Source organism: Lepus europaeus, chromosome 2 (genome assembly GCF_033115175.1).
Source record: "Lepus europaeus isolate LE1 chromosome 2, mLepTim1.pri, whole genome shotgun sequence".
Taxonomy (NCBI): Eukaryota; Metazoa; Chordata; class Mammalia; order Lagomorpha; family Leporidae; genus Lepus; species Lepus europaeus.
The window spans coordinates 76,198,181-76,219,096 of record NC_084828.1 but is presented as its reverse complement, the minus strand read 5'-3'; the positions used below and the strand labels follow the sequence as shown (position 1 = coordinate 76,219,096).

At 42.1% G+C, this 20,916-nt stretch overlaps 1 protein-coding gene across 2 annotated transcripts; it reads left to right on the top strand.

Annotated features, from left to right (window-relative positions):
• Positions 1-5,975: 5,975 nt before the first annotated feature.
• On the top strand, positions 5,976-18,860 carry LOC133772077 (cytochrome c oxidase copper chaperone). 2 transcript variants are annotated; one of them, XM_062208661.1, is made up of 3 exons: positions 5,976-6,189; positions 8,539-8,626; positions 18,373-18,860. In XM_062208661.1, exons 1-2 carry the CDS (start codon positions 6,083-6,085, stop codon positions 8,621-8,623), a joined length of 192 nt encoding a protein of 63 aa, XP_062064645.1. In that variant the 5' UTR covers positions 5,976-6,082; the 3' UTR covers positions 8,624-8,626; positions 18,373-18,860. The 2 variants fall into 2 exon arrangements, with proteins under 2 accessions (XP_062064645.1, XP_062064644.1); XM_062208660.1 differs by lacking the exon at positions 18,373-18,860 and adding an exon at positions 12,992-13,113.
• Positions 18,861-20,916: the final 2,056 nt, after the last annotated feature.

Genomic DNA, 20,916 nt, shown 5'->3' with positions numbered 1-20,916 from the left:
GCTGGGCCAGGCCAAAGCCAGGCACTGGAAACTCAATCCAGGTATCCAATAGGGATGGCAGGATTCCAATCATTTGAGTCATCACCACGGCCTCCTCCCAGGGTGTGCATTAGCAGGAAGCTGGAATGGAGAGCAGAGCCATAACTCAAACCCAGACACTCCAATATGGACTGTGGACATCCTACCTACTGGGCCAGACACCGGCCCTGTGTGAGTTTTGGAATCAGATTTCCTAGATTTGAATCCTGTTTTAAAACTTACAGTTTGTATGTTCCTTAGTTAATCATTTAGTATCTATGTGCATCTGGTTCCTCATTACTAAAAAGGTGACATATTACAGTAGTCTCAGGGAAGATTATAGGAGATAATACCCACAAAAGACTCGTAAAGGAATATGGTAGATAGTAAGTGCCCTCAAAATGTGAGATACCATTTCTCCCTAATTAAAGGCAAGAACACACATGTGTTTGGTCTCATCTCTGTCTCATTCATCAGCTCCCCTTCATTTGTGGATATATTCCATGCAATCTCTGTTTTAGGTCTGTATTTTTAGATAACCAGCTGATAGTGGACAGACACTTATGGTGGCCCCAGGAACTCAGCCTCCTGGTGGTTCATGCTTCTATTTGATTTTGAGCATTGTGATTTGCTATTAATCAATAGAATATGTCAAATGATGGGATATATGTACATAGTTATGTGATTCTAATACATAAGACTGTAATGCCCATTTTACTGGGTCTCTCTCTCTCTCTCTCTCTCTCTCTCTCTCTCTCTCTCTCTCTTTTCTGTCCTTTGTTGGCTTTGAGGAAGCAATTAACCATGTTGGGGAACTGTATGTGACAAGGAACTACAGGTGGCCTCTAGGAGCTGAGGACAAATGCCAACTTACAGTCAGCAAGAAACCAAAGCCCTGAATCTGCAACTTCTGCCAAGTGTCTGAGTGAGACTGGAAACATACATTTCCCGTGTAAGAACCTCAGAGGAGACCATAATCTTGGCCAAAGTCTTGACTGCATTTTTCGAAGACTCTAATCAGAGGAGCCCCTTAAGCCAGGAGCAGATTCCTGGCCTGAAGAGACCGTGAGATGATCATGCATATTGCCATTAGTTTTGTGGTAATAGTGTTACTCAGCAATCTTTTTTTTTTAACTTTTATTTAATGAATATAAATTTCCAGTATACAGCTTATGGATTACAATGGCTTCCCCTTCCCATAATTTCCCTCCCACCCGCAACCCTCCCCTCTCCCGCTCCCTCTCCCTTTCCATTCACATCAAGATTCATTTTCAATTCTATTTATATACAGAAGATCAATTTAGTATAAATACTTCAACAGTTTGCACCCACATAGAAACACAAAGTGAAACATACTGTTTGAGTACTAGTTATAGCATTAAATCAAAATGTACAGTACATTAAGGACAGAGATCCCACATCAGGAGCAAACGCACAGTGGCTCCTGTGTTACTCAGCAATCTTAACTCTCCTTGGGTTGTTACCACAAAATACTAAAGACTGGGTGGCTTAAACAAGATATTTATTTCTCACAGTTTTGGAGGCTGGGTCATCTAAGATAGTCCAATTCTATTTCTGGTGAATGTTCTAGACCTGGTATAGCTACCTTCCTGCTGTGTCCCCTAAGATAATAGTGATGTCTGAACTCTTCCTCTTCTTAAAGGGCAATTATCCTATGATGGGGGCTCCAGCCTCATGACCTCATCTAAATATAATTACCTTTCAAAGGCCCCATTTTCAAATGCCATACTTTGGGGAGTAGAGTTTCAGAGTCTGAATTTTGGAAGGACACATATATTCACTCCCTAGTAACAATGGTAAATGATTAATACACAACCTTTATGAAATTGGGTTCTGCATCATTTAGTTTACTTATATAAAAGAAACTTTGATAATGAAGACAAATTCCAGTTAATAAAATTTAAGCACTTGGGCTACCCTCTGCTGCCTTCCCAGGCATATCAGCAGGGAGCTGGACTGGAAGTGGAGCATCCAGGACTCAAACTGGCATCCATATGGGATGCTAGCTTTGCAGGCAACAGCCTCACCTGCTGCACCACAGTGCTGGCCCCAAGATTTGGGTTTTTAAAAACTCACTACCTCTTCCCATTTAGCTTTCTTCACATCATCCTGTGGGAACTGAGGTTCGGGGAACAGACAAAACAAATACTGATGTTCTCCTGTTTGTGTTGTGATAAACTATTTCTCATCTGTAACTCAGAAGTTTGATGGCTGGGAACTAGAGTAAAATCTCAAACTCTTCAGAATATTTGGAAAATTATAAAAACTGTACAGAACTTATTTATCTATTTACTTATTTATTTATTATTTATTTTTTATTTATTTATTTCAAAACTGAAAAGTCCTTTTGACAGAGGCAGACACATGAGTCATATGCAAAAATCACCTTGCTTGCTTTTGTAAGTTAGACTATATGAAGTCTACCACCTAGTAACTAGAGAGAGGAGAATTTAAACCTGTAATTCTTTTCTCTCAACATATGGTGTCACCCCTGCCCCACTAACCTCAGCCTGCCCATGCTTACTTGGCCAAGTCTCTACACTTAGGATCAGTTAGGCATGAAAAATGAAAAATGGTTAAAATACTTTTTAAAAAAGATTTATTTCTTTTGCAAGGCAAAGTTACAGACAGATAGGGAGACATAAAGAGAAAGACATCCTCTATCCACTGGTTCACTCCCCGAAGGACTACAATGAGCAGTGTTGGGCCAGGCCAAAATCAGGAGTAGGAAATTCACTGGGATATCCCACAGGGGTGACAGGGGCCCAAGGACTTGGGCCATCTTCTACTGCTTTCCCAGGCACATTAGCAGGGAACTAGATCAAAACTGGAGCAGCTGCATTTTGAACTAGTGTCCACATGGAATGCCAACATGGCAGGGAGTGGCTGAACCCACTATGCCACCACACCAGTCCCTAAAAATACCTTTATCGTGGGAGATTTTACAAAGTATTTCTTTAGTTGTTCCTTGTTATATTGCCAGGGCTGTTACTTTATTCATAGAATGTCTGTTTGGTGCCACTGGTAGCTAATGTTCTCATTTAGTATCTTTAGCCTGGTGGTTAGAACGCCAGTTGGGGTACCCACATGCCCTCTTGGAGTGCCTGGGTCTCAGTCCTGGCTCTGCCCCTGATTGCAGCTTCCTTCTAATATGTACGCTAGGAGGCAGCAAGTGATAGTTCAAGTATTTGTGTCTCTGCCAACCATGTGAGAGTCCTGGATGGAGTTCCCAGCTCCCAGCTCTGGTCTGGCCCAGCCCCAGCTGTTGTAAGCATTTGGGGGTAAACCAGAAACCAGAGGAACAGGCACGCTCTCTCTCTCGCTGGCTCTCTCTCTCTCTCTCTCTCTTTCTCTGCCTTTCAAATCAATAAATAATTTTAAAGAGAATGTCGGGGGCTGGCGTGGTGGTGACACAGGTAAAGCCGCCACCTGCAGTGCTGGCATCCCATATAGGCGCCGGTTCGTGTCCTGGCTGCTGCACTTCCAATCCAGCTCTCTGCTATGGCCTGGGAAAGCAGTAGAAGATGGCCCAAGTCCTTGGGCCCCTGTACCCACTTGGGAGACCCGGAAGAAGCTCTTGGCCTAGCTCCGGACATTGAGGCCAATTGGGGAGTGAACCAGTGGATGGAAGACCTCTCTCTCTCTGCCTCTCTTTCTCTCTCTGTGTAACTCTTTCAAGTAAATAAATAAATCTTTTTTTTAAAAAAAGAGAATGTCATATTTTTTAAAATGTCCACCAAAGTCACCATTTCAAGTCCTGCAGCCTACTAATTTAGCAATTGTAGCAATGCCATAGAGTGCCAACTCCACTTAAAAGAGTCAAGTATTGCTGGTTAAAATCAGAATTGAGAAGTGAGAAGTTGATCTGAAACATACCGAGCAAACTAACCTCAGAATTACCTCTGTAAAACAAATTGTTGAATCCCATCTTTTACTTGGTCCCATATGCCACCTAGTTCAATTTAATTATCTCTAATGACAGCTCTCAAGAATTGTTGTATTTTCCCTGAGGAAAGTAGGTTATTTAGATTTTTCATGAGGTAGAACAGGAAACAATAAATTTCATGTTTTGTACTCCTACTCTTCCTTTAATGCCAAAAATAGGCCATCTCACAAGTCTGAAGACATTCAGGGTGGGAAGAAAAGTGAAGAATAAGGATAATGTAAAAAAATCAGAAGTTGACCTTAAAGCTTACTCGCTCATACATTAAAAACTAAGAGAAAAAGCCCACATGTGTGGGTTAGCAGTCCCCGTCTGAAACAATATGCAAATTAAGTAGCTGGAAATAAATGACTAAATATTCACTCATTCTTTGGTCCTTGTCTCAAGGGAAGGAGAATATTCTGTCTTGGAGAAGCAGTTGTTGCAGAGTACAAGCATCACAGTGCTCAGGAGGAAACAGAGTTTGTTCATATCATGCACACAGCAGGTTAAAGGAAGTGTGCGGAGGAGACAAGGTTGCTACCCAACTTTTTTGCCTGAGGTTTGCCAATACTAGTTTACCTGCCACAAGTCATAGAGAGGGCGAGTTGTCACAGCAGTACCTGTGCTCTTTCTTCACTAAAGCAGAGAAGCAATAAACAAAAAGTGAGAATTTGATACAAAAGGTACTAAGCAAACTAACCTTAGAGTTGCCCCTGAAAGCAAGTAGGTAAAAAGATCTTAATTGCAGAAAACCTGTTCTATCTTTTGGTCTATAATCTGCAGCTTATCACAATTCTCTTAACTCCCTAAACTGTCTTAGATATTTATATATCCCCCACACACCAACGGTTTCCAAGCTAAATCGCTGAAATAGACTCATAGACACAAACATTGGTTAGGTGATACTGAAAGTTTGAATACCAAAACAGCTATTACCAGGCAGCTATTGAACAATGCTCCCAAATCCTGCTGTAAAAATCAAGTTCATTCCCTATGTGTAGCAGTTCTCTGCAAGACAACATTCAATGATTATGTTTACCACATTGCAAATAACGTGGGCACCAGTTTATTGCTTTACTTAACTGAAGTCAAGAAATACCAAACAGGGGGTACTTTTCAATTTTATTAACAGATGTGCGGCAAATCCATGATTGAACAATTCATAATGAATTCCATTGGCAAGGAGTTATACATGCAAATCAGCTGAGGAGTTAACACCCAAGGTGGGCAGGAGAGGCATGTGGGCTTAGAGGACCTTTCTCTGCTCCCCAACCCCAACACTTGTGGATTGGATTGTGCAGATGTCTTTGATTGTTAACTAACTCCATGAAAAAAATGGTCAAGGACAGCAGTGGGTAGGGGACAGGAAGAAGGCAGGTGATGACCCTGAGTGAAAAGATGGGAAACCAGTGCTACTCAAAGGAGCTGGCTTTCACTAGCGCTTTCTCTTGTTTGGCTGGGACAAGTCATTTCACCCTCTTAGGGTTCAGTTTCGATATTCGTAGCAGGTGGAAAGATTGAGAGCTCTCTTAGTTGTTTTGCTGTTCTCATCCTAGGTGAATCCTCCCAAGGTGGTTGACACTTTTAATTTTGAGACCTATTTTATTTGAAAGGCAGTTACAGAGAGGGAAAGACAGAGAGCTCTTCCCTTGTTGGTTCACTCTCCAAACGGTTGCACCAGGCCAAAGCCAGGGTCAGGAGCATCATCTGGGTCTCCCACATGAGTGCGGGAAGCCCAAGCACTTGCGTAATTTTCTGCTGCTTTATCCCAGGCACACTATCAGGGAGCTGCATCAGGAGCGGGGAAGCCGGGACTCGAACTGCCGTCCACATGGGACTCCACCATTGCAGACGACAGCTTACGGTCGCTGCGCCAGAGGAGCAGCTCCTCGCCTTTCAATCGGCTTCTCTGCGCATGCGCCGAGGAAGCGGCCTCCCCCTGACCTCAATTTCACCTCTTCTGCGCACGCGTCTTTTAATCCCTCGGCGCTCCGTCGGAGGAGGGCGGGACTTCCTGTCTTGTTTAGGGATACCGCGGAAGTGACTGCGGACAAATCAGCTCTGCAGAGGCTGCGAGAGTTTAGGGTGTCTGCGTTTTAGCTGCTTTCGGCGGGAAAGATGCCGGGTCTGGCGGCCGCAAGCCCTTCCCCGTCCGAGCCTCAGGAGAAGAAGCCGCTGAAGCCCTGCTGCGCCTGCCCGGAGACCAAGAAGGCGCGCGATGCGTGGTCAGTGCGCCGCCGGGAGGGGTTCCGGTGCCTCTGCCGCTGGCCCTCGCCTTGCTAGTCCGTGCTGCACGGAGACTTAGAGAGCCCCGTAGGTTTCGCAGTCGGCCACGTGTTGACTGAACCCTTAGCCCAGTGCGAGGAAACGCTGAATGGAGAGAGAGAGAGGTTAGATTGGCCCCGGGTTCTGTTCACGCCCTCACTCCTTCCGATAGATGGCTGCTGACCTTCTGTTAGGAGTTAAGCACTGCCTTAGGTCCAAAGCTGTAGAACAGGGTAGACACTGACTTCAAGGAGCTTAAAGTTAATGGCGGCCTACACCAATAATTGCTATGTCATGGAAAGGCCTATGCTAGAGGATTTGGCAAGACTAAAGAGTAAACGTGTTCTGGTAATTTCTGAGGCTTTCTCCCCAAATCTAGAAAAAATTAGGCCACGGGTCCCATTGCTTATAGTTTCGAAGGGTTCCCTTCAACCCTTTGAAGGCAACCCGAAGTTAAAAAATCAACCAGTCAGCATGATCAGCCTGCCTGTCGGTTCAAAACAGCGCTTCTAAATTATCATCCATCCACAAAAGGTCTTGTTCTTTATCGTCTTATGTAACCTCTGTTGTAGAACAAATCTCTTTAGCCAGAGGCCTCAGGTGCTATGAATGTGCACTTCTCCCTCCAGCTCCTTTTTGTCTTCATAAAGCAGGGAGGTCCTAAGTGTTATCATGGGGTAGCAAGAGAGTAGGAGCTCAGTGCCTCTATCACAGTGGGTGCTTTGCAAATAGGACTGTGAAGAGAATTGGAAGGCTGCAGTCTCCTACTGAAATTGCTCCCGTGTTAGCAATAAGTGCTTATTGAATGTGTGGATAGTATAGCATCGTGATTTAGAGCCAGGGATCCAGAGTCGAGGTTTGAACCCTGAACCAACAACTTGGTGACCGTGTGCAAATTATTTAATATTTCTGCCTCATGTGTTTGTAAAATAGGCCTAATAAAAATATCTACCTAACAATTACTGTAAAAGTCAATGATAAGCTGGCGCCGAGGCTCAATAGGCTAATCCTCTGCCTTGCGGCGCCGGCACACCGGGTTCTAGTCCCGGTCAGGGCGCCGGATTCTGTCCCGGTTGCCCCTCTTCCAGGCCAGCTCTCTGCTGTGGCCCGGGAAGGCAGTGGAGGATGGCCCAAGTGCTTGGGCCCTGCACCCGCATGGGAGACCAGGAGAAGCACCTGGCTCCTGGCTTGGGATCAGCGCGGTGCGCCTGCCATTGGAGGGTGAACCAACGGCAAATGAAGACCTTTCTCTCTCTCTCACTATCCACTCTGCCTGTCAAAAAAAAAAAAATTTAAAAAAAAAGTCAATGATAAAAGCCACATCGAGTGCCTGGCACAGTATATATGGCTGTTACTTTGATAAGGAGCTCCATATCCCTAGCAGTACTTCATTTGAAGGCAGCCTTTTGAGTTTTGAAGGATGGGTGGGAAGAACCTATTCCCATCTTTAAATTCTTGTTGCATGAATTGTCTCTGATGACCATGACTTTTCCCCACATAGCTGTAGTGAGGAATCAATTTTTTCTTATAATTGAACTTGGCCTGATATTATTTACAAAAATTACATATTTTTAAAAGATTTATTTATTTTTATTTTAAAGGCAAAATTACAGAGATTGACAAAGATCCTCCATCTGCTGGTTCACTCCGCAAATGGCCTCAACAGCCAGGAGCTTCCTCCAGATCCCCATAGTGTGGCAGGGGCCCAAGCACCTGGGCCATCCTCTGCTGCTTTCCCAGGTGCATCAGCAGGGAGCTGGACTGGAAGTGATGCATCCTGGACTCATATGGGATGCCGGCATTGCAGGTGGTGGCTTTACTCACAATGCCACTATGCAGGCCCCTAGAATTACATTTGCATAGCCTGATTATTTTCTAAAATTTGCATTTTCAGATCCTAGAAATAAAGCTATGTGATTTTTTTTTTTTTAATTTTCGACAGGCCGAGTGGACAGTGAGAAAGCTGTGTGATTTTAGTCTTTACGTTGTGCTCTTCATTTAGGATAAATATGGTATTCATTCAGCTTATTTCATTATATAGCAGTGTTACTCCTTGGACTAGAAGCAATATTTGATATGTCTAAGTATTTCTTCTCATCAGACTCCCCCTAAACCTACTTACTTGTGGAACATCTTGGAAGGCGTGGAAGCAATAACAATATCAAATAAAAACAAAGCTGTTTTGCTCTATAGCGTTTTAAACTGTTGTGTTCCATCCTATCCTTGTTCTGCCTCACTCCCCATACTGCATGCATATTTATTGTGTTTAATGCCTACTTGGTTATGTGACAAGTACATTTTGTTTGTAGCATCATCGAGAAAGGAGAAGAGCACTGTGGACATCTAATTGAGGCCCACAAGGAATGCATGAGAGCCCTGGGATTTAAGATATAAACGGTGAGCTTACTGTTTCTCTGTTGCTTTACAGATTTAGCAACCATTGGGCAACGTGCTCTGAGAGGTAGTCCACCTGGTTAAAGGTAATATGCTTAAATATCACTAAAAAAACACAGCTCTCAGTATAGGGGCAGATGTTGCTGACAAATTGGGAGGCATTCATTGGATTTAGGAAGGGGAGAATCTAGCTTTCAAGAAGAGGTTTGACAAAAAGCTGTTGGATTCAGTAGGACCAACAGCTGACAGCCGTAGTAAGTTCAAAATGTTTCATTGTCCAGCTTAAAGGAACTGAAAGGAAAATGTTCTCTGTTTCTCGTCTCCAGTGTTGTGGTATTCAGTAAATGCTTTTCAGTAGGAAGTAGGTAACAAAGGGAAGTCCTGCTGTCTGCGAGAGGGAAAGGGAATTGTGGCTGTGTCTTTTGTACCACGCATCATTCTCATAAAACTGAAACTCCACACTATTTTTGAACTTTGAATCCAAATTTTTATGCTTAAAGGGACCTTAAGTGATGTGTATCCAGTAATACCACAAATAAATTATTTTCTTTTCTTTGGAAGCTCTTTCTGTAGCTATTGAGTTAGGTCACTCCCCCACTTCATTTAGGTCTCTCTTCACAAAGAATGGATGTTCTGTTTTTTCACTTATGGATCCCTTTGGTCAACTTTCATGGGAATTGTTCTGGATTTTTTTTTTTACATTCCATTCATAATTTGCATCTTATGAATAATCTTACCTCTTAATAAATTACAAGGAAGGTATGTACTTATCCAATAAAAAAAAACTTGTTAGCCCCTCCCTCTACACCTCCTCCTGTAAGCTGGCATCCCTTTCCCCTCATTCCTTTTTATTACTGTCCAATACAATGTTCTGTGATGATGGCAATGTTCTGTATCTGCACTGTTCTAGTGTGGTAGCTGCTTGGCTAGTGAGACTGAGGAACTGAATTTTTTTTTTAAAGATTTATTTATTTATTTGAAAGTCAGAGTTACACAGAGAGAAAAGAAGAGGCAGAGAGAGAGAAAGAGAGTGCTTCCATCTGCTGGTTCATTCCCCAGTTGGTCACAACGGCCGAAACTGTGCCGATCCGAAGTCAGGAGCCAGGAGCTTTTTCCGGCTCTCCCACACAGGTGCAGGGGCCCAAGGACTCGGGCCATCTGCTGCTGCTTTCCCAAGCCATAGCAGAGAGCTGGATTGGAAGTGTAGCAGCGGGGACTCGAACCAGCACTCATATAGGATGCTGGCACTGCAGTCAGTGGCCTTACCAGCTATGCCACACTGCTGGCCCCCTGAATTATTAATTTTAAAGTGTTTTAAAGCTACAAGTAGCTAGTGGCTACTCTATACTTAACTCCGTCACCTGTGTATTATCTGTTTTTGTATCTACCTTGCTTCACTCCAACTAGAATGTAAACTGAGAAAGTAAGGGTTTTCTGTTTGGCTCAATGTCATATCTCTTGCAATTTTCACAGTACTTGGCACATACTAGGTGCTCAATAGAGTATTATTAATTAAGTGGATGAGTAATTGAGGAAACTAAGGCTTGTAGTTATGAAATGACTACAAAGGTGGGTTAAGCAGGCTCAGAACTGGAGCCTGGGTTTCCAGGCAGACTTTCCTGCTATGTCCCTCCCTGAATATATGCACCACACTGCCACTGTTAACTTATCAATAGCCAAGCGATAATGTGAAGCCACATACCAGTGTAATAGTAATAGAGAGCCTGGCTTCTTTCCCTTTCACCTCTCTCCTGCCTCTTTGGAATTTCATGTATGGCCAGTTAATTGTCTTCAGTGAGGTATGAAAGAGAAAGGATAAGGACTCGGCCACAAGCTGATAAATATATGACCCTAGTGGAAAACAGTGTAGTCTGGAGACCTGTGGCTTCATTTAGATTCTCCTGATGTCTCATTTAGCATGGTTTTCACTTTAGCTGCATTTAACTTTCATTAAACACTAATCCTCTTTGGATATTACTTTTTTCATTTATAAAAGGAAAGCATATATGATCTCTATATTGTACAGTATATCTACTACCATTTATACATAATACATTTACATGGCTTTTAGACTAGATAGTTAAATAAATCCCTTGGTGAATTGTTTTGTAAAATAAATAAATTTAAAGGAGAGTGCATTCTTCATAGCAATGATCATCAGAGTTTCTTCATTCAAGATTGTAGATTGTAATGTTATTCTTCAATAAATGGAGAAATTTTTAAAAATTTTTAATATTTTTATTAATGTGCAATACTTGTGCATTTTTATGGGGTACAGTGCACTGCTTCCACACATAGACACAGCATAAACCAAACAAACCAACCAGCCTGTGCATGTTTGGAATTTACCAGCTCCTCTCTTCAGTTGTTTATTCAGAATATAATACATTATCCTGGACTGTAGTTTCCCTAGTGCTCTAGTGTTCCACAAAGTAGATCTTGATTGTACCTGAACTCAGTTGATTAAGAATAAATCTATTATACATGTTTTATACTTCATATAAAAGTGGACTGTGTTCAGCCAGTAGTTCTTACACATAGGTCGTACTTCACAGTCACTTGAGGAACATTTTATAAAATGCATAAGCCTGGGCCTCACTCTCTATTTGTTGACTCAGATGCTCCTAGATGATTTGCAAGTGAGCCTCTCTTTAATAGCCATTTGTTTAAGCTAAAGAATGAACAGTAGTAGTGATCATGTTAAATATAAATTATAGTGGCAAAAGCAGAGACTTGAAAACTACAAAGGGAAAACAGGTACGATAGTGGTAATTCTAGACAATTTTTTCTATCTTACGACAGTACCAGTGAAAGAGAAAGTGGATGGACCCAGAACCTGACAAAAGTGTGAGGAGGATGTGGCTGGTCTTTGGTGCAGCAGTTAGGATGCCACTTGGGTTACCTAACTCCCATATGGGAGTACCTGGCTAGAGTCCTGACGTCTCTGCTTCCTGCTGATACACACCGTGGGAAGCAGCAGATGATGGTTCTAGTGTGTGGGGCCTTGCCACTCATGGGAGAGACTCCTGGTTCCTGGCTGCTAACAGTTGTCTTGGGGAGTGGACTGGCAGAAAGGAGATCTCTGTCTCTGTCTCTCTGTCTTTTAAATAGACTAAAAATAAATTAAGAAAGGATTAATAACTATATATATAAAAAGAGGCAAAGGGCACATTGTATTTTTCTGCTTTCAGTAGTCAGAAGAAACCTGGTATGGAGACTAATGTTACTGAAAGAAATTAAAGGACTAGCACTGAAAGTAGTGATACTCAGTATTTATTAATTTTAACTAAACTCAGTACTTGGGTTCCTAAAATATGCTGATTTCACACATAAAAATAAGCAACTACTTATGTGTGAAAATGTGGTCCTGAGAAAAAGGTCATTTTTGCCATTCAAACATTTATTCCTCAGTAGGTATGTATTAAGACCCTGGGAAATGCCAAGATGAGAAAGTTGACCCTTTCTGTCAAAGACATTACACCCAGAGATAACAACCAAGTTGACATCCAGGGGCTTTCATGGGGTGGGGCTTTCATGGGGTGGGCTGCTGTCATTGAAATGCTGAGTGGCTTCATTTTTTGTTATCTTTCCTGCCCAGATTTAGAAAAGAGACAGTTTGGATGTTTGTATCTTTATGAGGCTTATCTTCTTATGTAAACCAAATGAAGGGAAGGGCTTGATGGGGAGAAAGTATTTTCATTAGACTTGAAGAGTTGACCAGCCCAGTTGAATGATCTCTGTAGTGTTCTCTTTGTTGTGAGCAAGAGGCTGGGGGAGGGAGAGTATAAGGTGTGTGGAGAGAAACCTTGTACAGACCAACTGGACCAGGAGCCCCACCCATGCAACACTCCCTTTCTGATCTTTCAAAATGGATTTTTACATGGTTGCCCTTATTGTGCCCTTGTGATTAAGTGAGTAACTTTCCACAGGAAGTATCTTGTGTACTGAGCTGACCTTCTGTCTTCTAATTTGTGGATCTTAGCCAAACATACTTAAATCAGCCAAGAGAGGAGTTTGCAAGTCTCTTCTCTTGAGTATCTGTAAAAATAAACTGCCGTAGCCTTTTTTGGAAGATATTTTTGAGAAGATAAAGATATCTATGTATATAGAAATTTATTTACGAGTATTATTTTTATTTCAGAATGTCTAAACACTAAACCCTGCAATGTCTTGAACAGTTTTAATGATGTTTTAGTTAGGCAAAACTAGAATTTAAAAATGAAGTTCTTTGATTTTGTGAGAAAAACTGTGGCAGTTGGTTAATAACACTTAACTAAGGTGCTCTTATCTAGTGATTTTCATTCTCTAACTCCATGGGTCTATTAGATGTTGGAAACCTGACTTTCTAAAATGAATATTTTTTTGTAGGTGATCTGCTCTGTGAATGAATAATCCATGAAGAATGAAGAATAAATAATTTTGGAAGTTCCTTAGTGAGCTTTAGAAAAAGTATTTATAATTTATTAAAAAAAGGAAAGTATAAAAAAGTCTTTCAGGTGTGTTTCTTTTTGTGTACCTCACATGCTCATGTTCCTGTTTGATGTGTGTGTGTCTTAAAGCATAAAGCAACAAATCTTTTAACATCAGTTTCTTATGTTCTTGTTACTGTGTCATTCTGGAAACTTTGGATATTTGTGGTGGAGAGAAACCAGAGGCAGGTCTCACCTGATGAAACCTCCACAGTTAGGTGCATGGAAGTATGAATAAATAACCCTTTACCAATTGAGAATGAATGTGCTGGCCATATCATCTAATTCAAGACTCACGTTTTGTTTTTCATGTTTAGTTTTCATAAGGGAAAGAACTGGACAAGACTGTCTTGAATTTTGAAGCCATTTTTTTTAAACTAGTTTTGTCATTTGGAAAAATTTGTTTGGACCAGAGTAGGGTGATTTGACTTAGAAGACCTTAGCTGTGTGCCGTAACTAATCTGTAAATAGCTAGTTACACTTTAGAATAGACCAGATTGTAAGTTTAATGCCTGGAGGACAAATAGTTGAAGTTAGAGGCTGGATTGATTCCAATAAGTCATTAATTAAGTAGCTCATGCTATCCTATAATGATACCTGGTAGGACAGAGTGCAGTTCTCTTAGTGTGGGAAGTAACCTTGTGGTCGTCTTAGTTGCTTATGGTCTAATGAAACATTTGATCCTATTCTGCCTTTAAGTACACTGAATTTAAAATCCCAAGGACAAAAGATACTGAGGATCTGTACTGTTCATGTGTTATTGTATGATGGGAAAATTGCCTTCTCTATAAAATAAAAGCTGAACTAAATGATTTCTTATGATTCCCTCCTAATTAAGAGTCTGGCTTTCACACTTAGGTTCAGTAACTAGCTGTGTGGAATCAAAAACACTTCCTGGTATTTGTTCTTCTTACTTGAAAAAAAGATGAACAAGGATAGAGATAGTACTAATTAACAAGATCGTAAGTGCTAATTACAGTGATTTACTTACAGCCTTTGGCACAGTATCTAGCACTTAGTATTGTTTGGACATTCTCTAGTTCTTTGATTCTGTGTTCATACTTTTACTTGAATATCCATTTGGATATTATTAGTAAGCACTTGATAGTTTATAGAAAAATCTTCTGGGTAAAGATCAGAATCTTGAACTTCCAAGACAAATATGAATCAACTTCTTGCATAATAGAGATTCTTAGCAAGTGGTTATCCAGACTCTGAATATGTCCTGGAACTATAAAAAACACAATCCATAACCTTGTCACCCAATGTTACTGTTTTATATGTGGTATTCCAGACTTTTCCTATGTATTGTAATTTTTTAAATCAAGAGGAGATCATTTTTCTAGGTTACATTTTTTGATGAGATTATAATGTGGCTTGCTTAGTATTGACTGTTGTCTGGCTTACCATAATTTAACCCATTATGGTTTTTTTTCCATTGTGTATTATTTGTACATTGACCCATTCAACAACTGTGAGAAAAGGAAAAAGATGAATAGGATAAACAAATGTTTTATAGCGTGTCTGTGATGTGTCAGATACCATTCTGGGAATTAGGTCTCAGTATGGAATAAGATACATAGGAAATATCTGGATTCTGGATTTTAAAAAATTTTGTTTGGGGTTTTTTTGAGACATAAGGAAGAAGTCACAATCCCATCTTCAAGAGGACCATTTTTTGATGACCTTGTCTCTGTGTGTTTGTTTTTGGCTACTCCATAACACTGCAGTGCAAGTCTCCTGAGAAAGTTTTTACAAGTGTCCTTTACTAATTGCTTAGCTAAGAATAGGCCAAAGGCTATGTATGGTTCCAAGGATTTGGATGAATATTGCCTGATCTCTGTTTAAATACACCTTAGTTTCTAAAGGTGCCTGTTTCCTTAAGTTCTTAGAAACACATTAATTTGTTATTTGTTTGTTTATTTATTTATTTGAGAGGCAGACAGGAAGAACTTCCACCTGGTGGTTCAGTCCCCAAATGCCCACAGTAGCTGGAGCTGGGCATGTGCCATGAGCCAGGAGCTCAGTCCAGGTCTCCCATGTGGGTGGCAGGAACCCATCTAATTAGTTGAGCCATCACCACTGCCTCCAAGGATCTGCACTAGCAGGTAGCTGGAATGGCAAGCCGGAACTAGGGAGTTGAACTCAAGCACTCCAATACAGGATGCAAACATCTTAACCAGTGCTTAACCGGCATCTTTACTGCTAGACCAAACACCTACCCCCCACACACACATTAATTTTTTTAACCTTTGCCAGATTGGTGTGCTTACCTGATCTATAAAGGAACGAAAGTTCTCTTCTTCATCTCTGCTGTAGTTGAAAGTACATCTCACAAGCCTTTCTGCCCATTCTTCCCTGGTGCTTAAGATTTCCTAAACATGATGTGCAGCATTTTGGTAATAATGGTAGGAGATGTTGCCAAAGTAATTTAGAAAGGAAAGAATTTCACCTCCGTATGGGTGACAGTCATGTTCTAATATACCTCTTTGCTAAGTCCATGCTATTCAGTCATTCCTCAACTCTTACAGGTACATTCACACTGTTTTAACAGTTTCCTTGAAATGTTTGTCATGAAGGTTGATGAAAATGGAAAGTCTTAGCAAAGACTACAGATCTCATGTGAGGCTGATGGAGAAATTATAATTCCTCTCTCAGCTAAATTTTTTTTATAGTACCAGGTGTCTAATACATATATAACTATTCATAATTACATGTTTATTCATTCTGTATGTGTTCAGTGAAGTGCTGTTATTTGCAAGGAATGGCCTTATGTGTTGAGTATTCATATGTGGCTCAGACATAATATCCTGACCTCAGAGAGATGAGAGGCTATTTAATTCAACCTTTTTTTAATAAGAAATGAAATTTTGTTCTCAATTTTCATGTTAATATATTAATACAAAGAAAACATTCTTTATACTTCATAGATAGAATTCTAAGGATATAATGATACTTCCCTTTCTCCATCTCACCCAGCCTCCCTCCCTTCCTTCCTACCTTCCATCCTTCCATCCTTCTTTTCTTTCTTTAATTTTTGAGATAACATTTTTAATTTGGTTCAACATTTTCTGAGGACATAGGCCAACTATGTGCTAAGTAGTATATAAAGATTAAGAAGACGTGAACTACCCTCAAAGAGCATATAGTGGGAACATGTCCATAAGCTACAGAAATACGAAGTTGAATGTTTAATGCTTGATAGATGTTCCAAGACGCTGTCCCAAAGAGTGCATGTGGGACTATGTTCAATGTTTGTTTCTTTAGCTATTAAAACATGTTAAGTGTATTTGTATCTTTGTTCATTATTGTGCTTTTGTCAGCAAATAATAGAAAATGCTTGTCAAGAAGAATTCTGTCATTATTGGGAGTCCAGGCTTCAGGCAAGTTCTAGATATAGTGTAGCATAGGTTTGGTGATGCTCTCCAGTGCATAGCTCCAGCTGTAGCAGCCCATTGGGGAGTGAACCATCGGATGGAAGACCTCTCTCTCTCTCTCTCTCTCTCTCTCTCTCTCTGCCTCTCCTCTCTCTGTGTAACTCTGACTTTCAAATAAATAAATCTTTAAAAAAAAAAAAAAAAAAAAAAGGACTATTGCTCCCTGAACACTAATCCCTTTGCAGTTCCTTAGGGAGATCTGAGTAAGCATGCATTCAGCTCAAAGCATCAGAATACCTAACTCCGCTGACATAAACAATACAAAAATTCATTTATCTCCCCTGTGAGGAAGGTTTGAGACTATGGCTCAGTGAGTCTGTCAAGTACCTATGCTTGCTTTGTTTTTCTGCTCTTTATCCTCATTCTGAGGTGTATCTCATGACTTCAGTAACTTCATGTGTTACATCATCATTGTGCTGTATTCAAGCCTGTATGAAAGATAGCAGATGCTACCAGGGAGTATACTTGTGACAGAAACTCCCTTCTCCAGCTTACTCTTCCAGCTCTTTGGTCACATGACTGCCCTAAGCCAGTCTGGAGTAGGAGTTATGGGATGATACATTGCACTTGACTTTAACCAGTATGTGTTCAGGCCCTGGCAACTGGGAGGAAAGCCCGCCTTCTTTAACATATTACCCAAGCAAAGTCAGAGTTCCATAAACCAAAGAAAAAAGAGAAATGGCTATAGGGCAATAGCCAGTAGGGTCTGCTTAAGGTCAACCCAGCAGGATGTATCCAAAGCTTAAAATCATGCCTTTGTTCTATTTTATTTAAGATTTTATTTATTTGACAGGCAGAGTTAACAGAGAAGCACAGGCAGAGAGAGAAAGGTCTTCCATCTTCTGTACACTCCCCAAATGGCCACAATAGCTGGAGCTGCACTGATCCAAAGCCAGGAACTAGGAGCTTCTTCTGGGTCTCCCACATGGGTGCAGTGGCCCAAGGAGTTGGGCCATCTTCTACTGCTTTCCCAGGCCATAACAGAGAGCTGGATTGGAAGTAGAGCAGCTGGGACTTGAACCAGTGCCCATATGGGATGCCAGCACTGTAGGTGGCGGCTTTACCTGCTAAGCCACAGTGCCGGCTCTGCCTCTGTTCTATTTTAGTATCTGTATTTTGAAAGTATTAATCTCAAGTGTAGAGTCTCTCAAACTATACTCATTTGGGATGAAGAACCAGCTCCCCCAAAGCCCCAGTTCATCACAGGCCAGTACTAGGAAAATGAAATTTTAAAAAGGCCTGGCCCAGATCTGGCTGCTGTAGGCAGAACCAGAGGATGGAAGATCTGACTATCTCTTTTTCTCTGCCTTTCAAATAAATTGAAAATCATGGCCAGTGCCGCGGCTCAATAGGCTAATCCTCCGCCTGCGGTGCCTGCACACCGGGTTCTAGTCCCAGTCGGGGCGCCGGATTCTGTCCCTGTTGCCCCTCTTCCAGGCCAGCTCTCTGCTGTGTCCCAGGAGTGCAGTGGAGGATGGCCCAAGTGCTTGGGCCCTGCACCCGCATGGGAGACCAGGAGAAGCACCTGGCTCCTGGCTTCGGATCAGCGCGGCAGAGGCCATTGGAGGGTGAACCAATGGCAAAGGAAGACCTTTCTCTCTGTCTCTCTCTCACTGTCCACTCTGCCTGTAATATATATATATATATATATATATATATATATATATATAAACAGATAAATTGAAAATCAAAAGATTTTAAAGAAAAATAACACAGACTTTCAAAAAGATATGTTCTATATAAGCCCAAAGTGTTTGTTACTAAATTCAAAGGCTCTAAGTTCCTCTGTCAAAGTTCTATAAAATGTCTTAATATTTGCTCTGAATTTCTGTCCTTGTCTCAGCACGATCCAGTAACAACAGTTGGAGATCGGCCCCAGTTCAGGACCTTTGAGCCAGCTGACATCATCTGGCCCCAGCCACCTCCCCTGCCCCTGTCCTGCTTGCTGCTGTTTTGGATTTCGCTACCACAAGCTGGTCTGTGTTACCGGAATATGCCATGTATTTTTGTTTTGTTTCTGGGCTCCACTTCACATTCTGTTCCTCTTGCTGGAAGGCCCTCTCCAGCTGGGGAGTCCCCACTCATCTTTGCAGACCAGCCTAAATGTCACCTTCCCTGTGATGTTTTACCTGAATTCTTTGCTCCCCCATTAGCAGTTTTCCTTTGTAAGCTGGATGTTCTTATTCTATTGAACTTTGTTGTTTTCTGGGTCAGTCTCCCCCAAGACCAAAAGGTCCCTGAAGCTGGTAACTGTCCTGTTCATCTTCACATCCCCTGTTCTGGCACACATGGTTTGTCCTGAATAAACACAGAGTTGAATCAGCTCAACACATGATACGACTTCTACTTCTTTCCTTTTGTCTCCCTCAAATATTTTCTGCTATGCTTCTGCCTTTATGTCTGTGGATTTCCTGGTAAGAATATTACCATCTTGACACACCATCAAGTTTTCTTCTTCAATTCTGGGTTTAAAAGTAAACAAAATAGAACTTTCCATTTGGATCACAGGTCCCATCTTACAGGCCTCAGTGTCCCTGTCACTGCTGGCACCACGTGGGTTTGTGCATCTATGTTGTGTGACATGGAAGTCGCCTGACAACGTGTTGAGGTCCCCTGTGGCAACCAAGGAGGCTGTGTACACAAACTTGTTGACTCCCCAGAGAACCTAATAGGGTGACACCACACAGAACATGCAGTTTAGAGTCACAGTGACCTAAAGCTTTAATCCCTTTCACACACCCGTCTATGACCTAGGGCAAGTTTCTTTGCCCCCTTTCAGCCTGCGTTTCCATAAAAAAATAAAGTTTTCATGGGATCCCATGCAGCAACAACAGCTGCTTGGTCAGTGTTAGTACACTCGGCTCAGATGAGCTCATGTGTGGATGGCAGGGAAGCAGGCCGAGTTCAGTGTGGGCAGCAGGGCAAGTGAACAGAGGTTGGTAGGTCTGCCTGTCTCTTTAAAGGGTCAAGGCCAATCCACTGGCAAGCTTGCTGAGAAAGATGACCTGCTTTGAAATTCTATAGGGCAGAGAACGCCTGCGTGGCTCTCTGTTCTGTGCTTCTGACTTCCCCGCTCACAGCTGGCAGGGACACCTACTCCGGGCGCCCAGGGGGTGCCTGACCCAGGTGCAAGGAGGAGCAGCTGCTGCTCGTTAAGGTAGGCAGGCTGGTACATGAAGCAACATCTAGAAAATCACTCCACTGATCCGGTCGCATCACAGACCCAAATTGTTGCCATGAGGGAGGCTGGGGGCTATTACTTCACCAAGACCAGCTCATTACTGCTGATTTTTTTTCCTATATTTGGGAAGCAGAAAATAAAGTACACATTTGTTGGCTAATTGATTGTATTCTAAGATTTTTTTTTTTTTTTAAATTGAAAGAGTTACAGAGAGAGGAGGAGAGACAGAGTGAGGGAGAAAGAGAGCTTCCATACACGGGTTCACTCCCCAAAATGGCCACAACAAACATAGCTGTGTTGATCCAAAGCCAGGAGCCAGGAGCTTCTGTATCTCTGACGTGGGTGCAGGGACCCAAGCACTTGGGCCATCTTCTGCTGCTTTCCTAGGCGCAGTAGCAGAGAGCTGGATTGGAAGTGGAACAGCTGGGGCTTGAACCAGTGCCCATATGGGATACAGGCACTGCAGGACGAGGCTTAGCCTGCTATACCCCAACGCCAGCCACAGTCAATTGACTGTGTCAGGAAAAATCCTGATTCCCCGCTCTGCTTCTCCTGTTTCTGCCAGTAGAGATACTCTCCCGCTGCCCATATGGACGATTCTACCCCAACATCTCAAATCAGTTACCAGCTCTTCTTAAATCTTCCTTCCCACAAGCTGCGCTTCCTTCAAGGCTGCCACCATTCTTTAAATTAGCTCAGCCATTGTGCTTCACGCACTGAATTGCCATGTTTTCTGAAGACTCTTTCCCCTAGCCGGGCTAAAGCTTGGCTCCTAGCAGACACTCAGTAAATACTCGTTGAGTTGAAAACTTCTGCTCCTCGGCATATTTGACAATTTCTAATTGCTTTAGTCAGGTTATGGCAGTGGGGTAAAGGTCCCTAGGTTTGAGCCCTTGAATAGTACTGGGAAGTGACTGGGCTTCCTCTTCTCCAGCTCAGGGGCAATGGTGACAGCCGTAGGGGCGACAGTTATTTCTTGGTAGCCCAAAGTACATCTCCAAATTCACCTAGATGTTTCTGTCTTCGGAAATTATCAGACTTTATAGAACTGTGAGGTTGAGAGACATGGATCTAGACTTGCATTTCTTACTTACTGTGCAAACCCCGTGGAACAGCATACTAAATCTGATAGATGGGTTCAAATCCCGTTTCTGCTGCCTTCTAGCTGTGAGAACTTACCTCTCAGCCTGAGTTCCTTTTGGATCT